The 19,866-nt window shown below is 46.2% G+C and overlaps 1 protein-coding gene across 2 annotated transcripts in view; it reads left to right on the forward strand.

Moving 5' to 3' along the window:
- The window catches only part of LOC104329533 (gamma-aminobutyric acid type A receptor subunit theta), a 77,453-nt gene extending 59,999 nt beyond the window's left edge, over positions 1-17,454 (forward strand). Inside the window, exons 5-9 of one of the 2 annotated variants that reach the window (XM_009934660.2) lie at positions 6,503-6,585; positions 10,860-10,997; positions 12,641-12,793; positions 15,574-15,818; positions 16,319-17,454. In XM_009934660.2, the coding sequence (XP_009932962.1) occupies positions 6,503-6,585; positions 10,860-10,997; positions 12,641-12,793; positions 15,574-15,818; positions 16,319-16,696 (997 nt within the window). In that variant the 3' untranslated portion in view covers positions 16,697-17,454. Of the gene's footprint in view, positions 1-6,502; positions 6,586-10,859; positions 10,998-12,640; positions 12,794-15,573; positions 15,831-16,318 lie in introns of both variants that reach the window. The other variant, XM_009934659.2, reaches the window with a different exon arrangement.
- Positions 17,455-19,866: the final 2,412 nt, after the last annotated feature.

Raw genomic sequence — 19,866 nt, forward strand, 5'->3', positions numbered from 1 at the left:
CCTATGCAAGCACAGATGCTTTTGGAAACCGAGACCTTAGCAGGATTATGCCAAGGCTTATGGAGTCAGTTTTAGGGAAACACAAGGGGAAAATATTCCATATCCTTGCCTTGCTCTTGGTTCCAATATGACCTCCAGGAGTTTGCAAAGATCAGACCGTGTTAAAAGAATGGCAAAATTCACCATGGGTTTATAAATCCCTCCAGGCCCTTCAAAGTTTGTGCTTACTGCCAGGCAGAAGGTGACATTTGCCAGCATGTTTTTATGACTGACATAGAAAATGTACACAGTAAAAATTCCATTTTGTTTTTTTCACATGTTCAGCAAAACAGCAATTTTGCCTCTCTCTCTACTCTTAGTCACCAGAATTCCCTTACGAATCTAACTTGCCCCATGGGGCGAGCCTGCACAGTTCCTGCGAAACCCAAGCTGCTTCCATCCGTTCTCCTTATTGCTGCAAACTGTTGTGAGCTTTGGGAGTTGGTATCCTGGGGGGACAGAAGCATCTTCAGCTTCTCAGAAGTCTGAAATCCATGAAGTTGCAACCAGCAACTTAAAAAAAGGTTTATCTTTTGCTGTGAGGGTGTTTGTGTTAGTCGCTGCATAATGACACTTAGTCCATGACTGCAAAACAGGGTAAGTGCCTGAACTGCAGGATCTGTCTCCCCTTGAATTAGGTAGGCAATGGTGGGGGTATTTGTGCTATATTCCTCCTATTCTCATCCGTGCTGAATTTTAGGCAGCATCCTTTTGAATCCAGAGGTATCAGGGAACGTTCCTGGGCACTGGACATCGGTGGCCAGCATAGTCAATATGTTTCTTGGGTTTGGTCTGTGTCCGCGAACGGTCTCTTGGGCGCTGCCCAGTTAGAGCACAGCAGAGGCTAGTGGCCATTCTCAGTAGGCATTTTGCATGCAGCCATACCCTTTCTCTGGAGGGTAAGAATTTAAGTGTAGACAAGAGCTGTTCTGTACCAACAGACACTGGCCCCAGAAATGGGTGCCAGGCATGTTTAGTTTGCTGGTATAAACACAGTTATGATGCAGACAGTGCAGTAGTTTGTTTTCTAAGGATGAGCTTCAGGGGAAAGGGACCCCACTTGCTTTAGGAACCCTTCAAATGTAATAGTCTTCCCGTATCTCCCATCGAGTCTTTTTCAGAGCGTCTGGACCTGCTCCTTTTGAAATCAGATGGTATTTTGGGGAAGTAATTTTTTGCCCCTTACATTTGTAGCTGCTGAATTTGGTTCTCCCAACACACTGGAGATGATCTAGAAGATGGATGGGTGGCTGAGGGCCTTCAGAGCAGAGGTTTGGTAGCAGGAGATCTGACTGGGGCAGGAGCTGAAAGGGCAGCTACCTTGGAGGCAGCCAGCAACAGGAGAAGGAGGAGATGGAAAGAAGACATTCAACCATGGCAGGTTTTAATGGCAGGTTTGAGCTCTATGATGCTCTATGTCTGTGAACTTATAAGTAAACTTTCTAAATAAGACAGAAGAAGCCATTAATAAGTAAACAGTGATGAGGAGGATCAGAGAGGGAATGAAATGGCTGGTGATGTTCATGCCAGAGAACTGAAATATTTGTGGAGGACTGATGGTTTGTGGAAACTTGAGCATTCCCTTTTGAGCTGCAGCTGTGGGGCGACGGTCCTCTGCTGCTGCTGGGTTCAGCCTGCAGAGCAGCCAGTGGCAGAGGGACAGCAGGGTGAGGTTGCATTACTGTTTCTGTGCCAGCATCTGCTTTGTCAATACAAGCTTCAGGTGCGCAGAGCTTTCCTCATTGTAACAAATAGAGACCTAGCACTTGCCCTGTGTGACTTAGAGCTTCGTGGCTGCTTTTCTAGAGACAGTCTCTACCTCTCCTGCGGCTGAAGGATGCTCTCCAGTGTGAGGTATTCCTGCTACTTTGGCTTCTGCCAATCCATTGAATCCATTGGATGCTAGCAGAGAAGGGGGATCGCCATCAGCCCACAGCCTGCCAGAGCTGCTCGACATCACATGAACGTGTGTCCCTTTTTTCTTTTTTTTTTTTGAGATGTACAGTAGTTTCTCCACAGCCCTGTCTCCCCCCAGATGAACTGCGTCCACCTGCCAGCTGTGCAGTGGAGTAGCAGGGTAGTGAGGACTTGTCTGCTTGATAGCATGACTGGCTGCAGACCTCAGGAGATAAGATTAGGGCAAGTACATGATTGTCTTTTTTTGGGGGAAGGGGGTATAAAGGTTGTGATGTGAGGCGGCTGACCTGGATACCCACGGGGTGGGCAGAGACTGAGAGACGAAAGGGGAGGTGGAGACGGAGGAGAGTGGTGGTGGTGGCCAGGCTCGGAGGCTGGAGGGAGCGGGACCGCTTCATTGAGCACATTGTGCAAAGCGCAGGCGAGCCTCTCCCCTCCGATGGGCAGTGTCTCTGTGAATCGCCGTCAAAGCAGATGAAATTTCACACCACACAAATTTTTGAATTTAAAAGGGGAGGGAGGTGGGTAGAGAAGCGGGAGAGGAGGAGGGGGAGGGAGAAGACGCAGCCTGGCTGGATGCCAGCGCCTCTTGCTAACGCCACGGGGAAGGTGCCATCCTTCCTCGGCATTTCCTCCGGCCCCTGCGCTCCCTGCTCCCTTTCACTTTGGTCGCATCTCCTGGAGGCAGAGCGCTGTGTCTAGAGCTGTTTACAGGGCAATGGTTTGCTCTCTGTCTTCTCATCTGCTTTCTCACAGAGTGAGTATCCACTCCTCCTCTGTTTTCTGTCTTCTAACCTCTAATTCTTCTCCAGCTCTCCTTCTCCAAGCGGCTTTACCCCCTGTTTCCCCTGAGCTGTCTCCTCTCTTCCCTTACCCCTGTGGCCTCCTGTCCTGCACTATCATCTGCTCTCCTGTGTCTCATCTTCTGCCTCCCCCATCAGTGCTCATGCCATTATCACACTTTGATCCTCTCCTCATTTTTCCACCTCTTACTCTCCTTCCACCTTTATTACCAGTTAACCCTGTTTAGACACCCAGGAGCTGCTTAGTGTCACTCCCTGCCATCTATCTCTCCATCCAGTCCTCCCCATGCTGTGTTCTATGTGCCAAGCAAACACATCTCTTCACACAACAGCTCAGAATGTATCAAGGTAATAAGTTTATACTCATCAAAGCATGAGACAGAGTTTGGTCCTGTGGCCTTCTGGACCAGAGATGGCATGTGCTGTGACCTCACAAGGTCACAGTGGTGCTGAGTTTTGCTGAGTTTGGTTATGAGAGGTGAGTGGGGAGCCCCTCATCCCTTTGTGAGTCCCACCTACCCATAGTATAGTCACCAAAGCAGCTAAAGAAACCTCTTGTTGGCCTCTCTAGGAGCAAGTGAACGTTGAGCCAGTCACAGAGGCCATAGGTGGACATTTGACCAACAGTGGCAGGTGCTGTGTAAAGAAATGGACTGGGTTGTGATGCTGTGGGTCACCCATGGACTTTAAGCAGGGTATGGCAAAGGGAAGTTGGTGTCCAGGGTGCTTTGAGATCTGAAGTCTAAAGAATTAAAGACCCTTTCCTCTCTGGGACACCACTTGCTTTATCCCAAGTAAGAGCGGTTTATCAGAGTTTAGGAAGCCCAGAGGCAGGACCTCAGCTGAACCCAGTGCCCCAGGCCAGCTGCCCCTCGCATCTTGTCATGCTGTAGGAGCCCCACATCCAGGTGGTCCTGTAGTGCCGGTGTCCCTGGGCTTGCCAGGCACACCTCACCCTCGGTATGGCACCACAGCTGAAATGCTCCAGACAAGCAGGCGGCTACAGCTCAGGACAGCCATGTGTGGCTGTGCTACCTCTGCTCTGAAAACAGAACAAAACCTTCAACTACACTGTCCCGATTCTCACCTGCCCAAGCAGTGTTACATGGGCTGATCATCAGGAGTCAGGGACCTGCAGGCAGCTGGGGTATCTCTAGACGATGCTGAATGATACGGTGTGAATACACCCGCCCTTTAATTGGAAGGAAAGAGACATTATCTAGCTTTTGAGGACTGATACCTTCTTAATATTTTTTCCTCCTTTCTGCCCTATGTTTTCTGAGGTTCTTTTCTTTTTGAATCAACAGGGCTCAATTCTGCCCTGATGTAAACCTCTGCTGATATAAATTGGTGTGATCTTGCAAAAATCATTGGAGTAGCTCTGGATTTATGCTGGCTGTTAGTGTGAGCAGGATTTGGCGCATGGAGTGTGGTAGCCATAGCTCACTGTGTCGTGCTCTGCATTTCCAACCAGCACTGCAGGTGATAAGAAAACCCTGTTGAGAGGCAAGAGGGTCCCTCTCCGACCAAAAAAACATTCCCCTGGATGTCCTTTGTGTGGCCAAGTTAGCCAGGCTGCAATTTTGGGGTGGACACTGTGGAAAGGTTTTAGCCCACAGGGTCCCACAAATGGGGTAGAAAATTTTCATTTTTGCATCTCACACTTTAGGGAAAACAGGAAAATGCATTTGTAACTGCTATTTCCCATGGGTGCAGTATAATATATACAGTATATGCCATGCGCAGCATAGGAGGATGAGTCATACCCGTTCATGACTCTTTGGTCTCAGTGCCTGGCCAGGATGGACTCTGCACCTGCCACTTTGGGCTTCCTGGCAAGGTGCAGCTACCCCCAGGTGTGCTTCGGATCTGCTCCTCTACTGTAGGCTCCTGTGCCCAGCTACCCTGCTCCAGGAGGATTAGGGTGGGAGAGGCACTGCGTTTCCAGCAGCCCTCCTAGAGATGCCAAACTGGGAGGCTGTAAAAGCAATATACGCAATCCCAAATCCATGGTGATAATTTTTAAGTAGCTCCTGTCCTGTTATCCTTTTCCCCCTCCGAGCTTTCTCCTCCACCCCAACTGCATTACAGATAAAAGGGTTAAGAGCTCACTTGGGCCCCCTGCTCAGAGAGAGGGCAGTTGCAATGTTGTATCTAGACCCAGTGAGGATATATATAAATTCCCTCCGTCTCTTCGGATCTATTTATAGCACGGCAGGCAGTGGCAAAGGCTCTCCTCAAGGCTTCATCTCCTACAAACAGTCTTCACAGACAGCAGAGAGATAAATTTAGCACACGAGATTTCTTAAAGAGCCAGCAGCTCTGCGGGGCTGCTCGCCTGCCCTGCTACAGCCCCCCGCCCTGATACACCCACAGGGGCAGTCCTCTCCTAGGGGTGCCTGCCCCCACACCTTCTCCCCCCGCTTTCCAGTATTCTGTCCAGCTTCACCCATTGTCTTCTGCTTTCTGGTCTCTTTTTCTATCACTGATTTTTTTTCTTATTTTTCCTTCCTTTTTGCTGGTTCACCATCTCATCCTCTCTGCTTTCTTGTTTTTCTTTTTTTCCTCTCTTGTCTCTCTCCCAGGCCACAGGGCTCAGAAGATAAATCTTTCTCGTTAACAGTTCACTGGTTATGCCTACATAGTAAAAAATGTGTAGCTTGATTAATGCCTTCCAGATGGTTAATGGAAAAAAAGAGGGGGGGGATGCACCAATCTCTCCCCCCTCTTCAGCACTCTGCACAAATACATCGCACAGGAAAAAAACTGCATTAAAGGTGAGGGGAGCAATATATTTGAGAGATAGGGGCAGCCTGTTAACTCCAGGGCAGGTTGCCAGGCTGGTGAGTTAGCTGTTGATTTGCTCTGTCCCTGCTTCATGCCCTCTTCCCTCATCTATCCCACGCTCAAATTCCCCACCCCAGAGAGCGAAGCTCCATTATGTAGCACATGTAACACACACAAACCCTCCTCACACCGTGATGTGAACCCCACCGTGGGCACCATGCTGCTCTGCCCCCACCCTGTGCTCTGACACCCCCAAAGCCACACTAACCCTATTCTGTCCCCATATTTATTTTTTGGGGGGATGCACACGCACACCCATGTGCCTTTCATGAACCTTGGTCATGCAATCCCTTGCACAAGAGTGACTCTGTCACCAGAGTAGTGAACCGGCAGAAGGGTTCCATCGGTGGGTTCTGGGATTTTGGATTTGGCAGTGCCAAAGTGGGTGTGATGGCGGGGGCATGGGTGGGTGGGAGGCTGCAGCTAGGGTCATTGGGGAAATTCTGGAGGAAAGGGGGGGTGATAATGTGATCAGCTGTTATCCTCCATAGGTCATTGCTTGGCAATTTAATCACTGTGTCTTCTGTTTTACAGGCACGTGTCAGCTGTCTCCCTCTTACAAACTGACATGCCTCTCCTCTTCCCCCCCTGCCTAATCCCAGTTTCTTTGTCTCTCTCCGGGGAGAGACAGAGAAGGAACACAAATCCCTCCCCACCCCGTTAATAGAGATACTGCCTTGCTGACGTGAGTCACGAAGGGTTTAAGCCATGCAGTTGAGGGTGAGCTGCATCCAGCCCCCCACCCCACACACCTCCCACCACGGATCTCCCTGGTTTCCAGGGAAACAGCGGTCCCAAATGCTGCCTGACTTTCACGTCTGCCTTTCATTTCTCCTTTTTTCTTTTCTTGTAAAAAAAAATCACATAACTGATTTTTTTCTCTCTTCCCCTTTCAGGATCACCACCACGGCTGCTTGCATGATGGACCTGCGGAGGTACCCCCTGGACCAGCAGAACTGCACACTGGAGATCGAGAGCTGTGAGTGTGCCTCGCGCCCGCCCTCCACCACAGGGTGCCACCCGATGCCACCGGCCCCAGCTGCAGCTTCCCGCTCATGGGACGCCTCCCAGGGGTCTTATGGGCCACCCCTCCTGATGGATGTCCCCTGGGGCAGAACCAGGCTCCCTCATCCAAGCTCCATCCTGAGGAGACCTTGTGGTTGAGATGCTCAGGAAAATGGAGCTCTAGCAGCAGGCTGGGCATTAAAATCACTCTCACCCCCAGGAGGGTGGTGGAAGCCTACCTTAGCCCTAAGAAAGCCCTGAGAGCCTGCACTCGCCCATGGCTGGCCCTGCTCTGTGTGGGAGGTGGGACCCGGGCCTTCCCGAAGTCCCTCCCCACCTGGATCTTCCCTTGAGTCTTATGTAAAACCTCACCTGACCGCACTGGCAGAGGAGGTCTGGCTCTCCCTCATAAAAATGCACCACAATATCCCCACAGGAGCGGTCCAGAGCAGCAGATCTCACAGTAATGATGATGCAGCTTCAGTGGTGATTATCAGAGAATTGCTTTTTTCATAAAAGAGGTCCCACACCATCCATAGTCGGAAGGCGCTGTGCTGCCTTACCAGCCCTGCCTGCGCCTGGGACCCCCCTTCCTGCTCACTGCTTGGGCTGCTCGGGATGCGCGGCCATCGCAGCACTTGGCGTGGCGGGTAATGGGATATAAATTAGGTCCTGCTGGAGGCACTAATGACATGTCATTTCTGGCACTCCTTAGCATTTTGAGAATAGTTTACGGTGCAACCAAGAAAACAGAAGGCAGAGAATTACCCACAGTTCCCCATGTTGCAATTTTGTTCTTAATGGGACATGTCAAGCCAATTTGTTAGTTGAAGCTACATTTCCTTACAATATTTCTAAGATCCATGCAGAGATGAAGAGATTCAGTCGTTTCCTTCCTCAGAGCTTTTGTCTTTCAAACACTTGCACATTTGAAATCCACAGAGCTCCATTTTGTTTGCTTCCAAGTCCACACAACTCTGGAATAACAGTCCTTTCACAGCTGGCTTAAAAAACAAAGTATATAAAAAAAACCCTAAAACAAACCACAAAAATAGCCCTTTCGTAATGAAGGGGTGCTGGATTTGTAAAGAAGAAATGGGCAGCTGGGGTCTTCTTCACCACAGCAGCTCGGGGCACTTACCTGCAGGAGATACGCCAATGCTAGCGCTGCCTCTTGATCTCATCCCTCTATCCAGAAAATAGCCCTCACCGTGCAGACCCCTGCCTAGCTGTGCACCAGGATTGAACAAAGACCTGATGAGGCAGGCAGCAAACAGGCTGTTAATCTCATGTTTTAAGACATCGTATCAATACTTTATGACATTTCAGGTTGAAATGACTTCTCATTGTGAAAGTTCTTTTATTTTTTAAAAGTAAAATGGAAATTTGGTTTTCTTTTTAAAGCTAGGAATCAAAGTGAAGCATTTATTTTTAGACTGAACAATCTTTCCCTTTAGAATCACTGTAAGAAATGGCTTCCCAAAAAACACATTTGATTTCATATTGCATAATGCCATAATAAAAATACAAAAATTGGTACCCAATAGCAGCAGGTCATAGAATAAATGGAATAGAGCTAGTTAACTTCGAGATCTCCTAAAATTAGTTACTGTAATTTGACATTTTCATTGCTGATCAGGAAGTAAATTTGAAGTCACTGCTGTTAAATTTGTGGATGATGAAGATAGCAGTCTGTGTGGCTTGCTCGCTGCACATTTGAATACCTCCCAATTTGAATACATCCAGAATGCATTTGGATACAGCTAAATGCGGAGGTCTATGCCTGGGTGCAGCAGCGCAGGCAAGGCTGCCAGACTGAGGGACTCGTGCCCGCATGTATATCGACAGAGGGAGGTGATGAAGGGATGGTAGCCCCAAGCACCGCTGCTGGAGGTTTCTTAGCAGGGCTCTGCCAGAAAGGGCTGGAGTGAGCCTTGGTTATATAAACCAGGGGAACCGTGAGTCAGAGCAAGGAATCAATTGGTCTCTGAATATGTCTCTGGTGAGATGAGGAGAGGGGGTCTGTCTATATTTGGTTTCCAAAAGGAAGTCAAGAAATCAGAAGAGGTTGGGAAGAGATGCTAAAAAGTGGTTTCAGGGCTAAAGCGGATTTTTTGCAGTAAGAAACCTAAATAGCTCAATCTGGTTTGTTTACTGCAAAGGAGGTGGAGAGGTGACTTTTATACAGGCTGGGTGCACCTCTGCAGTGGGGGAGCACTGGGTGGAAACGGCTTGATAACCTCCTCAAAAAATTCAGAACAACCACCAGAGTCTGAAAGTCTGAGCCAGATGAATTCAAATGTAAAATTGCACAATTTTTAGGTGTCAGAGTGTTTGAGCCACTGGAATCAGCCACTGGGAGGAGTGGGAGACTTGACTGTTTTTTGCTGCTTTCCGCACTTGGTCTCAGTGCTCTGGAAGAGACACTGCAGCCAGATGCAGATACCAGTTTCTGTGCACAAAGCTGGGGTACTTGAGTCAGTGCAGCACCCTGTGACACCCCCATGTCTGCAGCAGATGTCTGCATCAGATAACCGAAGGGTCCTGAATCTCTGTGGGCTAGTGGGTGTGAGTGCTTTACCACTTACTGCCATGGTAGCAGGAGCATGCCATGGGGGAGGAGGTGGAGCCCTGGCTTGGGTGATTTACACCCGAAGCAGATCTGGCATTTGGATGATTGTTATTATTTTTTAACACCCATGAATAAGCGCAGTGATGACTGGGAGTGCAGGATGTGGGCTTAGAGACTACACAGTCATCAAATAATTCAGTTTGGGAAGAGACTTCAGGGTGTCTCTAGTCCAGCTCCCAGCACAAAGCAGGGTCAGCTGTGAGATCAGACCAGGTTGCTCAGCTCTTTGTCCACTCAAGAGCTGCAGGCTGACACCATCCTCAAAGGTTCAGCTCTGATCTGAGGTAACCCTTGGCCCCTAAGACTAGGTAGAAGAATTTCTCCTCCATGGTATGTTCAGCAGCTTCATTCCCCTGATCCCACTGATACACCGGTGCTGGTTCTGGTGGCAGCTCTCCCTAGTGGTTGTTAGCCTGGGTATTGCTAGCCAACTGCTTCTGCTGCAGGGACTTGTAAACAAAGCAGGCTGTCATGCTACAGTGCAGGTTGTGAATAGAAGCTCTCTGTGGGCATAGGTGAAGCTCATGCTCTAAAAGAAGCCTTGCACCATGCTGTACCAAAGCCCGCACATGTCTTACTGCTGCTTTGCACACAGAGGTGCTCCCATGCAGCTCTGCACTTGCTTAGAATAAAAGGCTACCCCTTGCGCAGCAACAGCCACGGTGTTTCAAAACCCAGCTTCCCACAAGCGGTATTCATTTTCAAGTGGAGATGAAGCCTTGCCCACAAGGGCAACGGGCAGGGCTGTGAACATCACACTGATGGGAGGGGAGCTGCATGATTTTGTCCACTAGGCCTCATTCCCTAGAGTCCAGAGCACATGGGGAGTCTTTCTCCCCGGACTGTGGCTTTGGGCTCCTCAGCACTTCTAGCCCGTGCAGCGTTGTCTGGCATGTATAGTTTGGAGTTCAAGTAAGAGGCTGTACCCTTGGCTGAATTAACAAATCCATTATCCTGAAACATCGGGGATGGGTATTTCTTACCAGCCTGACTCCCCCTCCTCTCTTCTCCCATTACTGCCTTTTTCAGCCAGCACTTGGTAAACACCTCTGATCTCAGAGACGCTGTCCACTTCCCAGCTCCAAAGTCTGACTGAGAAAACTTAGAAGAGGGAGATGCTCTGATGCTCAAATTTCTTTTCAACTGCTTTTGTAAATATTTTTCTTCCTGCGAATTTTGAATACGGAGATGCTCTGTTTACCTCGTCCCCACCAGAACGCGTTGTGTGGTCTCCCCCTTCCGGTAAAAGGAGGCAGGTTTTGAACAGCAAGATGCCGTGTTTGGTGCATTTGTCAGAGGCTTCTGATGCAGAAGTCCCCATCATGTCAGCCATGGAGATTGTGTAGTGCAAGTCAAGGCTTGATAGGCCACTTCTCACCTTTTCTTCTGAATTGTAGCCAGAAGTAGGAGTTCTGACCGTTTTTTTTCCTGTTCTGGGGACTGTACTGCGAAGCTCAGCAGAAGAAAAGTACGTCAGCAGGGAGGGGCTATGCTTGCTATCTGATGGCATGGGCTTTCCTTTGGCTCCTCTTCCAGATCACCTTAGTGAAAATGGGGGTGTCATCTGCTCCAGCTTGTCAGCTTAGTTCTCTCTCTGTGCTTCTTCATCTCTGCAGATGGTTACACAGTCGATGACATTGTCTTCTTCTGGCAAGGAAATGATTCTGCTGTCACGGGGATGGAGGTCCTAGAACTGCCCCAGTTCACCATTATCGAGCAGAGGCTAGTCAGCAGGGAAGTGGTCTTCACCACCGGTGAGTCTCTGCTGAATGGATGTGATGGAATGTGCAAACTTTCTGCTGATCAACATCACTGTGGTTGTTCCTCTGATATAGATGCTGAGGCACTAACTTAGGATCTAGGCTTCAGCTTAGGGTCTTGTTGCTTTGGAAAACAGGCATCTTCTGTGCCCACCAAGTTTGCTTCTTTTTTTTTTTTTTTTTTTTTGGCTGCTTCCCTTCAGAGATTTATGGGATCTTTTTTTGCTACTGTTGTTTTCATTTCTTAGTCAAAACACCAACTGAGCTCAAAACGGAACCTCTTTAGAAGGTACTCAGCCTTTGCCTTATTTTTACGTGGTTTTCAGCTGGCTCTCAAAGCTAATGTAGGTGCAATAGTAAGCAGAAGAATATATCAGTCGAAAAGCAAGTGGTCTATGAAATGATGCAAACCCATCTGTACACTGCAATAAAAAGATCTGGAGACAATACCTTTGATGATTCAGATATTGCCAGTTGTAAAGTTGGAGGGGTTTGGATTTTGGTTGCTGTCTTCACTTTAATCAGGCATGGAGTTACCTGCCAATATAGCATGCCACACACCTGTTAAATAGGACTATATTTGAAATGCCATGAAATTACAGCCTGAGTCTATTAGTGGTAGTGGCAGATGATGATGTTGTTACAATAGTGCCTCAGGGGCATGCTAGGAGCAGGGTCCTATTGCAGTGGTAATCTAGAGACCCACAACAAGAAGCAGGATTCCTTCAAAAAAATTTTCAGTCTAAATAGGTAAGACCTTCAAAAAAAGACTGGTGAAGTACTGTGTTCAAGCTATGCAAATGGCACATAATGGTGAGAGAACATAACTCCCTTTTTCCCAGTCTACCTCCTTCGTTATTAAAGACTGTTGTTCTCTTGTTACTTTAGCTGCCAACCCACAATTACATCCATATTTCAGGCTGCTGTGTTGCCTACGGGACTGTGGTGGGAAGGAGGAATGACTTGGACTTTGTTTCACATCAATGATAGAGGCCCTGCTTTGTCCCTGACAAAATGACCCTGCTCCAGTGGAAGGACTGTAAAAATACTTATTGTCATCACTATCCCCATTAGGTTTGCTAAAAGATTAGGAGGAATTTGAAAAAACTTAGAAAAAAAAAAATAGGACCTACAGATTAACTAACAGTATTCTATTTGCATATGAATTTGCCCAGTCTGACCATAACCCATTTTTAGAACAGCATGGGAAAAATATGATTCAGATGTTCATTGCTGTTTGGAGGAAAAGCTAGCACATGAAACATGGGAAAATCATCTCACCGAATCCAGATATAGGGTTAAAGTCTCCTGTGTAAGCCTGTATCAAATTGGCACGTATCATAATAGCAATTTCAGCACTGAACAGACATTCTTCCATGATGTCTGATATAATAATGTAATTTATGTAGTTTCCTTTCTTAGTATTCTGAGCCAACGGAGCAGATTCTGAAGAGCCCCCTTCCAAAAACTGATGAGTCTACAAAACCAAATGAAGAAAAAAAAGAGAGATTTGTCATTATCCCTGCCTCTTGAGAACATTTTCTTAATAAAATTTCAATTCCTAACCTAAGCTTTTACCATAAGTACAGCCTTGCCCTCCTCTCAAACAATATCTCCCTTTAATATCTCATTGACAGGCTCATATCTGCGTTTATCCTTGAGTTTCCGGATTAAAAGGAACATTGGTTACTTCATCCTGCAGACTTACATGCCATCTATTCTCATCACCATCCTGTCCTGGGTCTCCTTCTGGATCAATTATGATGCTTCTGCTGCACGAGTGGCACTGGGTATGTACCTTTTCATTGTATGTTTCATTATATGTTTTTGAGGGAAATCTGCTAGGACAGCTGTAAGAATGAAAATACCTTTTTCTTTGATGTAGCAGCTAAGGAGAAATACACATAGGTCTGTCAAACTTGTCCCAAATGAAGGACATTTTTTCTGAGAACAAACTTCAAATTTTCAGCCAGAAGATCTACCTTTTTTTTTTCCAGAAACTACATTTTTACAACAATACATACTGAAACATTTTCAGTACTTTCCAAGCTCGTGTCTGTATTATTTGAATCAGTAAAAGTTCTACCATAAAATTCTGTGGGTGTAAATTTGAACTCTATAAGAAATGCATAAATGGTCACAGCTTCTCAGACATGTGTGACTCTGACGTGCCACGAGCCCACCAGTTCCTTCACTCTGGTTTGTACCTGCTTTCTTAAGAAGAGAAGTCTGGGCAACTTTTGGTTGACAGGTGTGCCAGGACTGGTTAGTTGGATAATAAATGCTGATAGTGGGTGGCCAAAGAGTAGTAAGAATGATGAGTGAAGGGCTAAAAGACAAAAAAAAATAAAGGAAGTGGCATTACATATTGTCATGATAGTTTTAGGCCCCATACAGACACTTTTTGTAGCTGAAGACTTTCACAACCAAGGCAAATGTGGGACCAAGTTCTTCTTAAGCACATGCTCCCCTAAATAGGAATGTTTTCCTACAAGAGGAGAAAAAATGAGGCCTTTCAAGCAACAGAAGGGAAGTGGGGGTGGATTGCAGATGAGGATTTTGAAGAAGGAACAGGAGAAAGTGGGGATGGCTGCCATATGAGAATGGGCCTGTGCAACATGATAGAAAGTTCAGAGGAAATAGGAGAGGTGAGGAGGAAGAAGAATTTCATTTGTGAGTGGGAAAAGGCTCAGAGAGGCAATGGAGCACAGGTAGAGGCTGCGTCTTACAGAAAAGGTTGGGGGCTTCTGAATTAGCTCTAGGAGAAGACAGAGTTTGCAAAGACTCAGAGGAGGGATGATTTGTACAAAGCTATAAAATAGATTATTTAGCTGTGCTTGCTTGGAGAGACTGAAGCAGAGACACAGAGTGAGAACAACAAAAACATGGCAAATTAAAAAGGTAAGTTGCAATGACAAGAGTATAATCAGTGAGAGAAGAAAAGGAGACCATGGCAAACATTGCTGGCACAGTGAAAGTACAAGCAGAAGGGTGGACATGAGTTGCACAGGTGTTGAATTTCTGCTGACATCTGGATTCAAAGGAGAAGACAGAAGAAAAACATTGTAGATCAAAACTGGAACAACTCTCCCTCAGCTATTCCTGACAGCTCTCTAACTTGTCCTTAAAAAGCTCCAAAGAAGGAGATTCCACAGGCTCCTCTGGGCACTTTATTTCCAGATTTACCTGCTCGTACAGTCAAAAAACTCTTCTTTGCCTCTGTCCTGAATCTTCATTTCAGTTTGTCCAGTTCTTAATGGAGATGTGGAGGATATTCTATTCCCCCTTTCTTTGCCCCAGATTTCTGGATATTTAGACTACTGTCTAAATATAGACAATATAATATATTGTATATGTATAAATATACCTCCCTTCTGTTTACTGTTCTGTGAACTATAGACTATTAGTTCTTTAAATCTTTTATCAGGAATGACACTAAAGACATGGTGAGAGTGAACGGGAAACAGGACAAGCAGAGGTCCAGCATGCACAGAGAGGTTTGAGAGCCATCACTTTAGAGGTAGGCCTGAAACCACAAGAGCAAATTAGTGTCATGGAGGCTAAGATAGCTGCCAAAAGAGACATGAGGAGGAGGGACACTAGAAGAAAAGCAGATCAGCAAGGTAGAAAGAAGAGCAGGACAGCTGAGCTAGAGAAGCGGGAAGAGAAGATTAAGTTGAAGAGGAAAAGTTACTGCCCCCAAAAGAAGCATGAAGGCTCATTGCCATCGTTTTGAAGGTGGCAGAAGACTGTCAAAGAGACAGGTCTGAGGCCACTCTGACAGTCCAGAGAAGCGAAGAGGCTGAGAAGAAACCGAAGAAGAGGACTGAAGCTGTGAGAGTAATCAGAGTGCACCAGGCTCTCGGAGACTGAGTAGATGGGAAAAAAAGTGTTCAATGAGACCAGGAAATGTTTATTTAAGAGGCAACAAATACAAGTAGGCCTAAAAAGGAGAGTGTGAGAACCATGGGAGAAGTGTGTACGGATGATAATTGAAGTAATGAGCAGTAAAGCTGGTGAGAGGAAGGTGGGAACTGATGGGGTCAAGGAAGTAGACAGAAGCTTATAAGGCAGGCAAATAAAGAGAGTGCCATGAAGAGGGAATGTCTTCACTCTTTTTCCTATTCATGGCACTGGAAAGACACAGCAAATTATAAATTCATGTCAAAGATACTGAGGCATTCAGTAGTACCCAAGGAAGACTGATGAGTCCACGAAGTGGAAAAAAGGGAGGAGAAGAGGTTGAGAGACTGAGAGCAAAACTGAATGTTTCCTACTACACTGAGGGAAAGAAGGAGGATCAGGGAAGACTGAAAGAATCAGGTCCAGAGGGTGTTGATCCCCATCATCCTGATGATACTCAGCTTTGACATTTTGTCCCACTGTTGGCAGCTGGTTTATTTTCTGCAGTGATTTGTACTGGGCAACTTGGCTTAGAATAATGACAATTTTATTGCCAGTTGCACTGCTCCCATCCCTCCTGAGGTTGTCCAGCTGGAAGGAGGGATGGGGAAGCTGAGAGTGGCATTTCAGGAAACTTGGTAACAGAGCACATACCCTCTCCTTACAGGGGTCACCACGGTACTTACAATGACTACCATCAACACCCATCTGCGTGAGACTCTCCCCAAGATCCCTTACGTCAAGGCTATCGATGTTTATCTCATGGGCTGCTTCGTCTTCGTGTTCCTGGCACTCCTGGAGTATGCTTTTGTCAACTACATATTCTTCGGGCGAGGCCCACGGCAGCAAAAGAAACAGAGTGAAAGGATCAGCAAGGCCAACAATGAACGCCATCGTTATGAGGAGAAGAGGGTGAGAGAGCAGGTTTGTCCCCTTCTTTCATTGAGGCAGGAGAATTCAGACTCTCCACTGTTCATTCAGTCCTGGGTGAGCTGTAGAGCAGCCTTTCTCCTCATCATGAGAGATTAACTCCAGTTCCCCTGTCTGGTGATTACTGGGAATATTGTCTCCTTGATCATTTTGTCATCATCCTCAAGTCAGTCTCATCAGGACCATCTTCTTGCACGGGGCAGGTGTACCCAAGAGTATTCCTGTGGCTTTTGGTCCTACGTTGTTGGCAGAATCACACTACCCTGCTCAAAAATTTGCTGCGAGCACATGTGGCTAGTCCTTCAACTCCAGCATCAGTGGACATTTTCAAATGCAGAAGTCCAGGTTCAGAGCTTACAAATCACCCAGTCAGTGGTATTGTTACACAGAAAACAGTTCAAAATCATCCCTGATGGTATAGCCCTGTGTGCATTGTACAACGGACATCCTCGCTACCTTTCTTTCTGTCTTCCCTGTTCTAGGTTGACCCTTATGGTAACATCCTCCTCAGCACTCTGGAGATGAACAATGAGCTGCTGGCCACGGACATGATGAGCAGCGTTGGCGACTCTCGAAACTCTGTCATGTCCTTTGAAGGCTCAGGAATCCAGTTCCGCAAGCAGCTGGCCTCTCGGGATGGATTTGGTCACCACCCTACCTTGGACCGCCATGTCCCACTGACCCACCACGCCGCGGCCCGCAACCGTGCCAACTGCCGTCTCCGCCGGCGGTCGTCTAAGCTGAAGCTCAAAATCCCAGACCTGACAGACGTCAGCACCATTGACAAGTGGTCACGAATCATTTTTCCAATCACCTTTGGATTCTTCAACCTTGTTTACTGGTTGTACTATGTAAATTGATGCCTGCAGCCTCCAAGAGATATAGGGACAGACACTCAGACAATGACAACACAGGAGTGTTGTGGTCTTTTGGGTTTGGGTTTTACTCTTTACTATCATTATCATTTCTTCCTTTGATTCATTAGACTTATTCTAAGCTTACTCTTCTCTTTTCAGCACATGTAGAACCACGGAGTGTGGGGAAGGGGTAAGGGAGAGAAGGGTATAAGGGAGGGGCTTTGGTTTCAGGGAGGGATGTGGTTTTTCTTGATTTTGGTTTCCTGCTGAAGGACTTAAACCATTGTAAAAAAAAGAAAACCAAACTAAAACCACCAAAAACCATAAAAAGAAAGGAAAAAAGTGACAGTAAAAAAAGAAAAAAACACACACAAAAAAAAAAACCAACAAAAAAAAGAAAAGCTTTAAAAAAAGGGGGGAGGGAGATTTAAAGAAATTGAGTCAAAACCTGATGGGGGATAGGTTATCTTTGGCTGTACTCATTAATGCGCTATCCTCACTTCCATTTCACTACTGAATTTCACCTTTCTCTTCTCAGTATTAGTTTATTTTTTTTTAATCTTTCTTCTGTTACTGCTCTTAACCCCTTCATGTTTAGTCTTTCATGGATTTATGAGATGGTGGGTTTTCATTCTCATGCTATGAGATTTCTCTTCTCTTTTTCTCTCTCCCTCTCTCTTGCTTACAAGCGTAAAAGAATCTTTTAAACCAACAAATAAAAAAAATATTTATTTTGGAAGAGCTGGGAAGGGGGGAGGACAAGGCAATTATTTGGGAGGGAAGGGGCAATATGGGGTTATGGGAGGGGGGGAGAAGGGACCTTATCAAAAACAAAGGCACATTTGCAAGTTGCCTTTTTCCACCTTCAGGAGTTTGCAAGCTGTTTTTCCTGTATGAATGTGTGTGTGTGTGCAGCGCATCTGTGTGTGCGTATGTGAGCATGTATGTAGATACGGATGCGTGTGTGCAAGCATGTTTTCTGGGGAGGGGAACTGGGGAGGGGGGTTTTGTAATGTCTTTTGTAGAAAGAGAACACAGATGACATTTAACCCGCAGTGTTTTGGGGGGAATAGCAGGGTTTTGTTTGCTCATTGCAACTTTGTGTTGTTGGAGGTCGGAGTCCCAGCTTGTATTAGAGAGACAGAGCTGGGAGGTAGATTGTGCAAATATATACTTGCTGAGGAAAGAGAGGGCTTTGGGGATCAGCAATGGGACAGTGCTTCTGTTCACTGCTGGCATCTGATCTCTAGTAGACTAAGCTGATTCAGTCCTGAAAGGAGGGGTTGTTCCTAGTCATTCCCACCCTGCAACTTTCTTAGAGAGTCTGGGGAGAAAAGCAGTTGCAGGACTCTGAAAACTCAACCCTTCCCTCCATCTCTACCTGTTCCTTGTGCCAGACAAGGGACTTCACACTCCAGCCCACTGAGTGACCATAGCCTATGACAAGGTGCAGGAAAGGATGGACGTTGTTTAACTTTGTTGTGCTTCAGGACAAAAAAATCAGGAAATTATAACTATCCCCTTTCCTAAGAAGTTCAGAAGCAAATGGTGGGCTGGCACCCTCTGATCTGTACTGCTTCTGTCAGGCCTTGCTTTATGTCTGTTAATACATGTAGAGTGTAGAATAGAGCACTCTTCTTGCAGAAGATGTAACTAAGGATGCGGTAGAGTTCTACGGAGCATCGCAGCGCGAAGGTTGCAATGAAAATGCTGAGCTTGTCAGTGCTTGTGGAAGCCCCTAAATCTGTAGCAGCTTCCGTCCACAGGCACTCATTACAAAGGTATGGAAGGGTAACTTGGCCTTGGACAGCAACTTTTTTCAAAGGAGCCAGTGACTTTTAGGAAAATCACTGAAATATAGGCTATCAACTTTGGCTATCACTGATGACTGATAATCTCCCCTATAATATTAATAAAAGCCATGAAAATAATAAATTCACAAGTGCAAAACTTTAACCCAAGGGTCATTCTGCCATTCCTGGTGTAATGACGAGAACCTTGTTCTTACCTGATGGAAGTTTTTACATACCAGACACACAGACACACACACACTGCCTTGAATCCAATCATCCCTATATTTTCCTGCTAGCATTCTCTTCCTTTTTCCTTGATTCCCACTGCTTGGGAGAGCAGAGTGATCCTCTGTGACCAGGGAAACCCCTGTTTTTCAGATGACATGCATCTAATGCATATCTTTTCATTCACTAATTTATGTCTGTACAGTGCTACGGAAATGTGAATCACTGTATGCCTGACCTACGAACACTGAAGTCATGGAAAGTTTTGCCTTGGCTTGGATGAAGCAGGATCAGGGCTCATCAGAGTAATTATTGTTATTTTTATATCAGTAATGTGTCTTATGCATTTTCCACTAACAGAATCCTAAGCATAAAAGTAGAGCATCCATCCTTCTCAATCACCCCCAATCTCTGTCTCCCTCTCTCATGTTCATGCATGCATATATTTGGTCCAGGCCTCCCTGGACTCACCAAGTTTTTAGCACAATTGTTAAATCAGACTTAGATTCCCAGCTGCCCTGCAGAACAGTCTCTTGCTGGTTTCCACACTCAAGAGTGATGCTGTTGAAAAGGGTTTTCCCAATGTTATTACAGTTTGTGGTCTACATGGGTCTGTATAGGAATAAGAGTCTGACAGTGAATGTAGCTGGATGACAGGGCTAGGGATGGATTGGGTAGTTTTGTCTACCTGATTTGCAGGAAGTTAAGGCTTGGCCAATAGAGAAAGTTACACTTTCTAGTGGGATTCTATTTGGAAATGGCTATTCAGTGTTTTAATGGAAGTCATAAAGTTGTGTTTTATGACATCAGCAGTATAATGTAGGTGGATATATGCATGTCAGATGACTGCAGTTCCCAGATGGAGGCTGCCTATCAGCAGGTTCTGTTTTTAAGGGAAGTCTAACCAGCTGATTGATGATTAAATAAAATACCTAAACAGCCTTTATATAGGTGATTGCAATGTAAAGGGTCGTCAGAATGATAGAAGGGGAAAAAAAAGAAGCAGTTACAAGAAGCCTGTTAAGATTGGAGGGAGAACAAATGTCCATGTGGCAAGAAATTACGAAGCTGAGGGAGAAGACTCGGGAGCTCCAGTAATTTGACAGTTGCAGTAAAAGCCTGACAAATGTGTGATAGGAGTTGGGCACCTGAGAG

This window comes from Opisthocomus hoazin, chromosome 14 (genome assembly GCF_030867145.1).
Source record: "Opisthocomus hoazin isolate bOpiHoa1 chromosome 14, bOpiHoa1.hap1, whole genome shotgun sequence".
Classification (NCBI taxonomy): Eukaryota; Metazoa; Chordata; class Aves; order Opisthocomiformes; family Opisthocomidae; genus Opisthocomus; species Opisthocomus hoazin.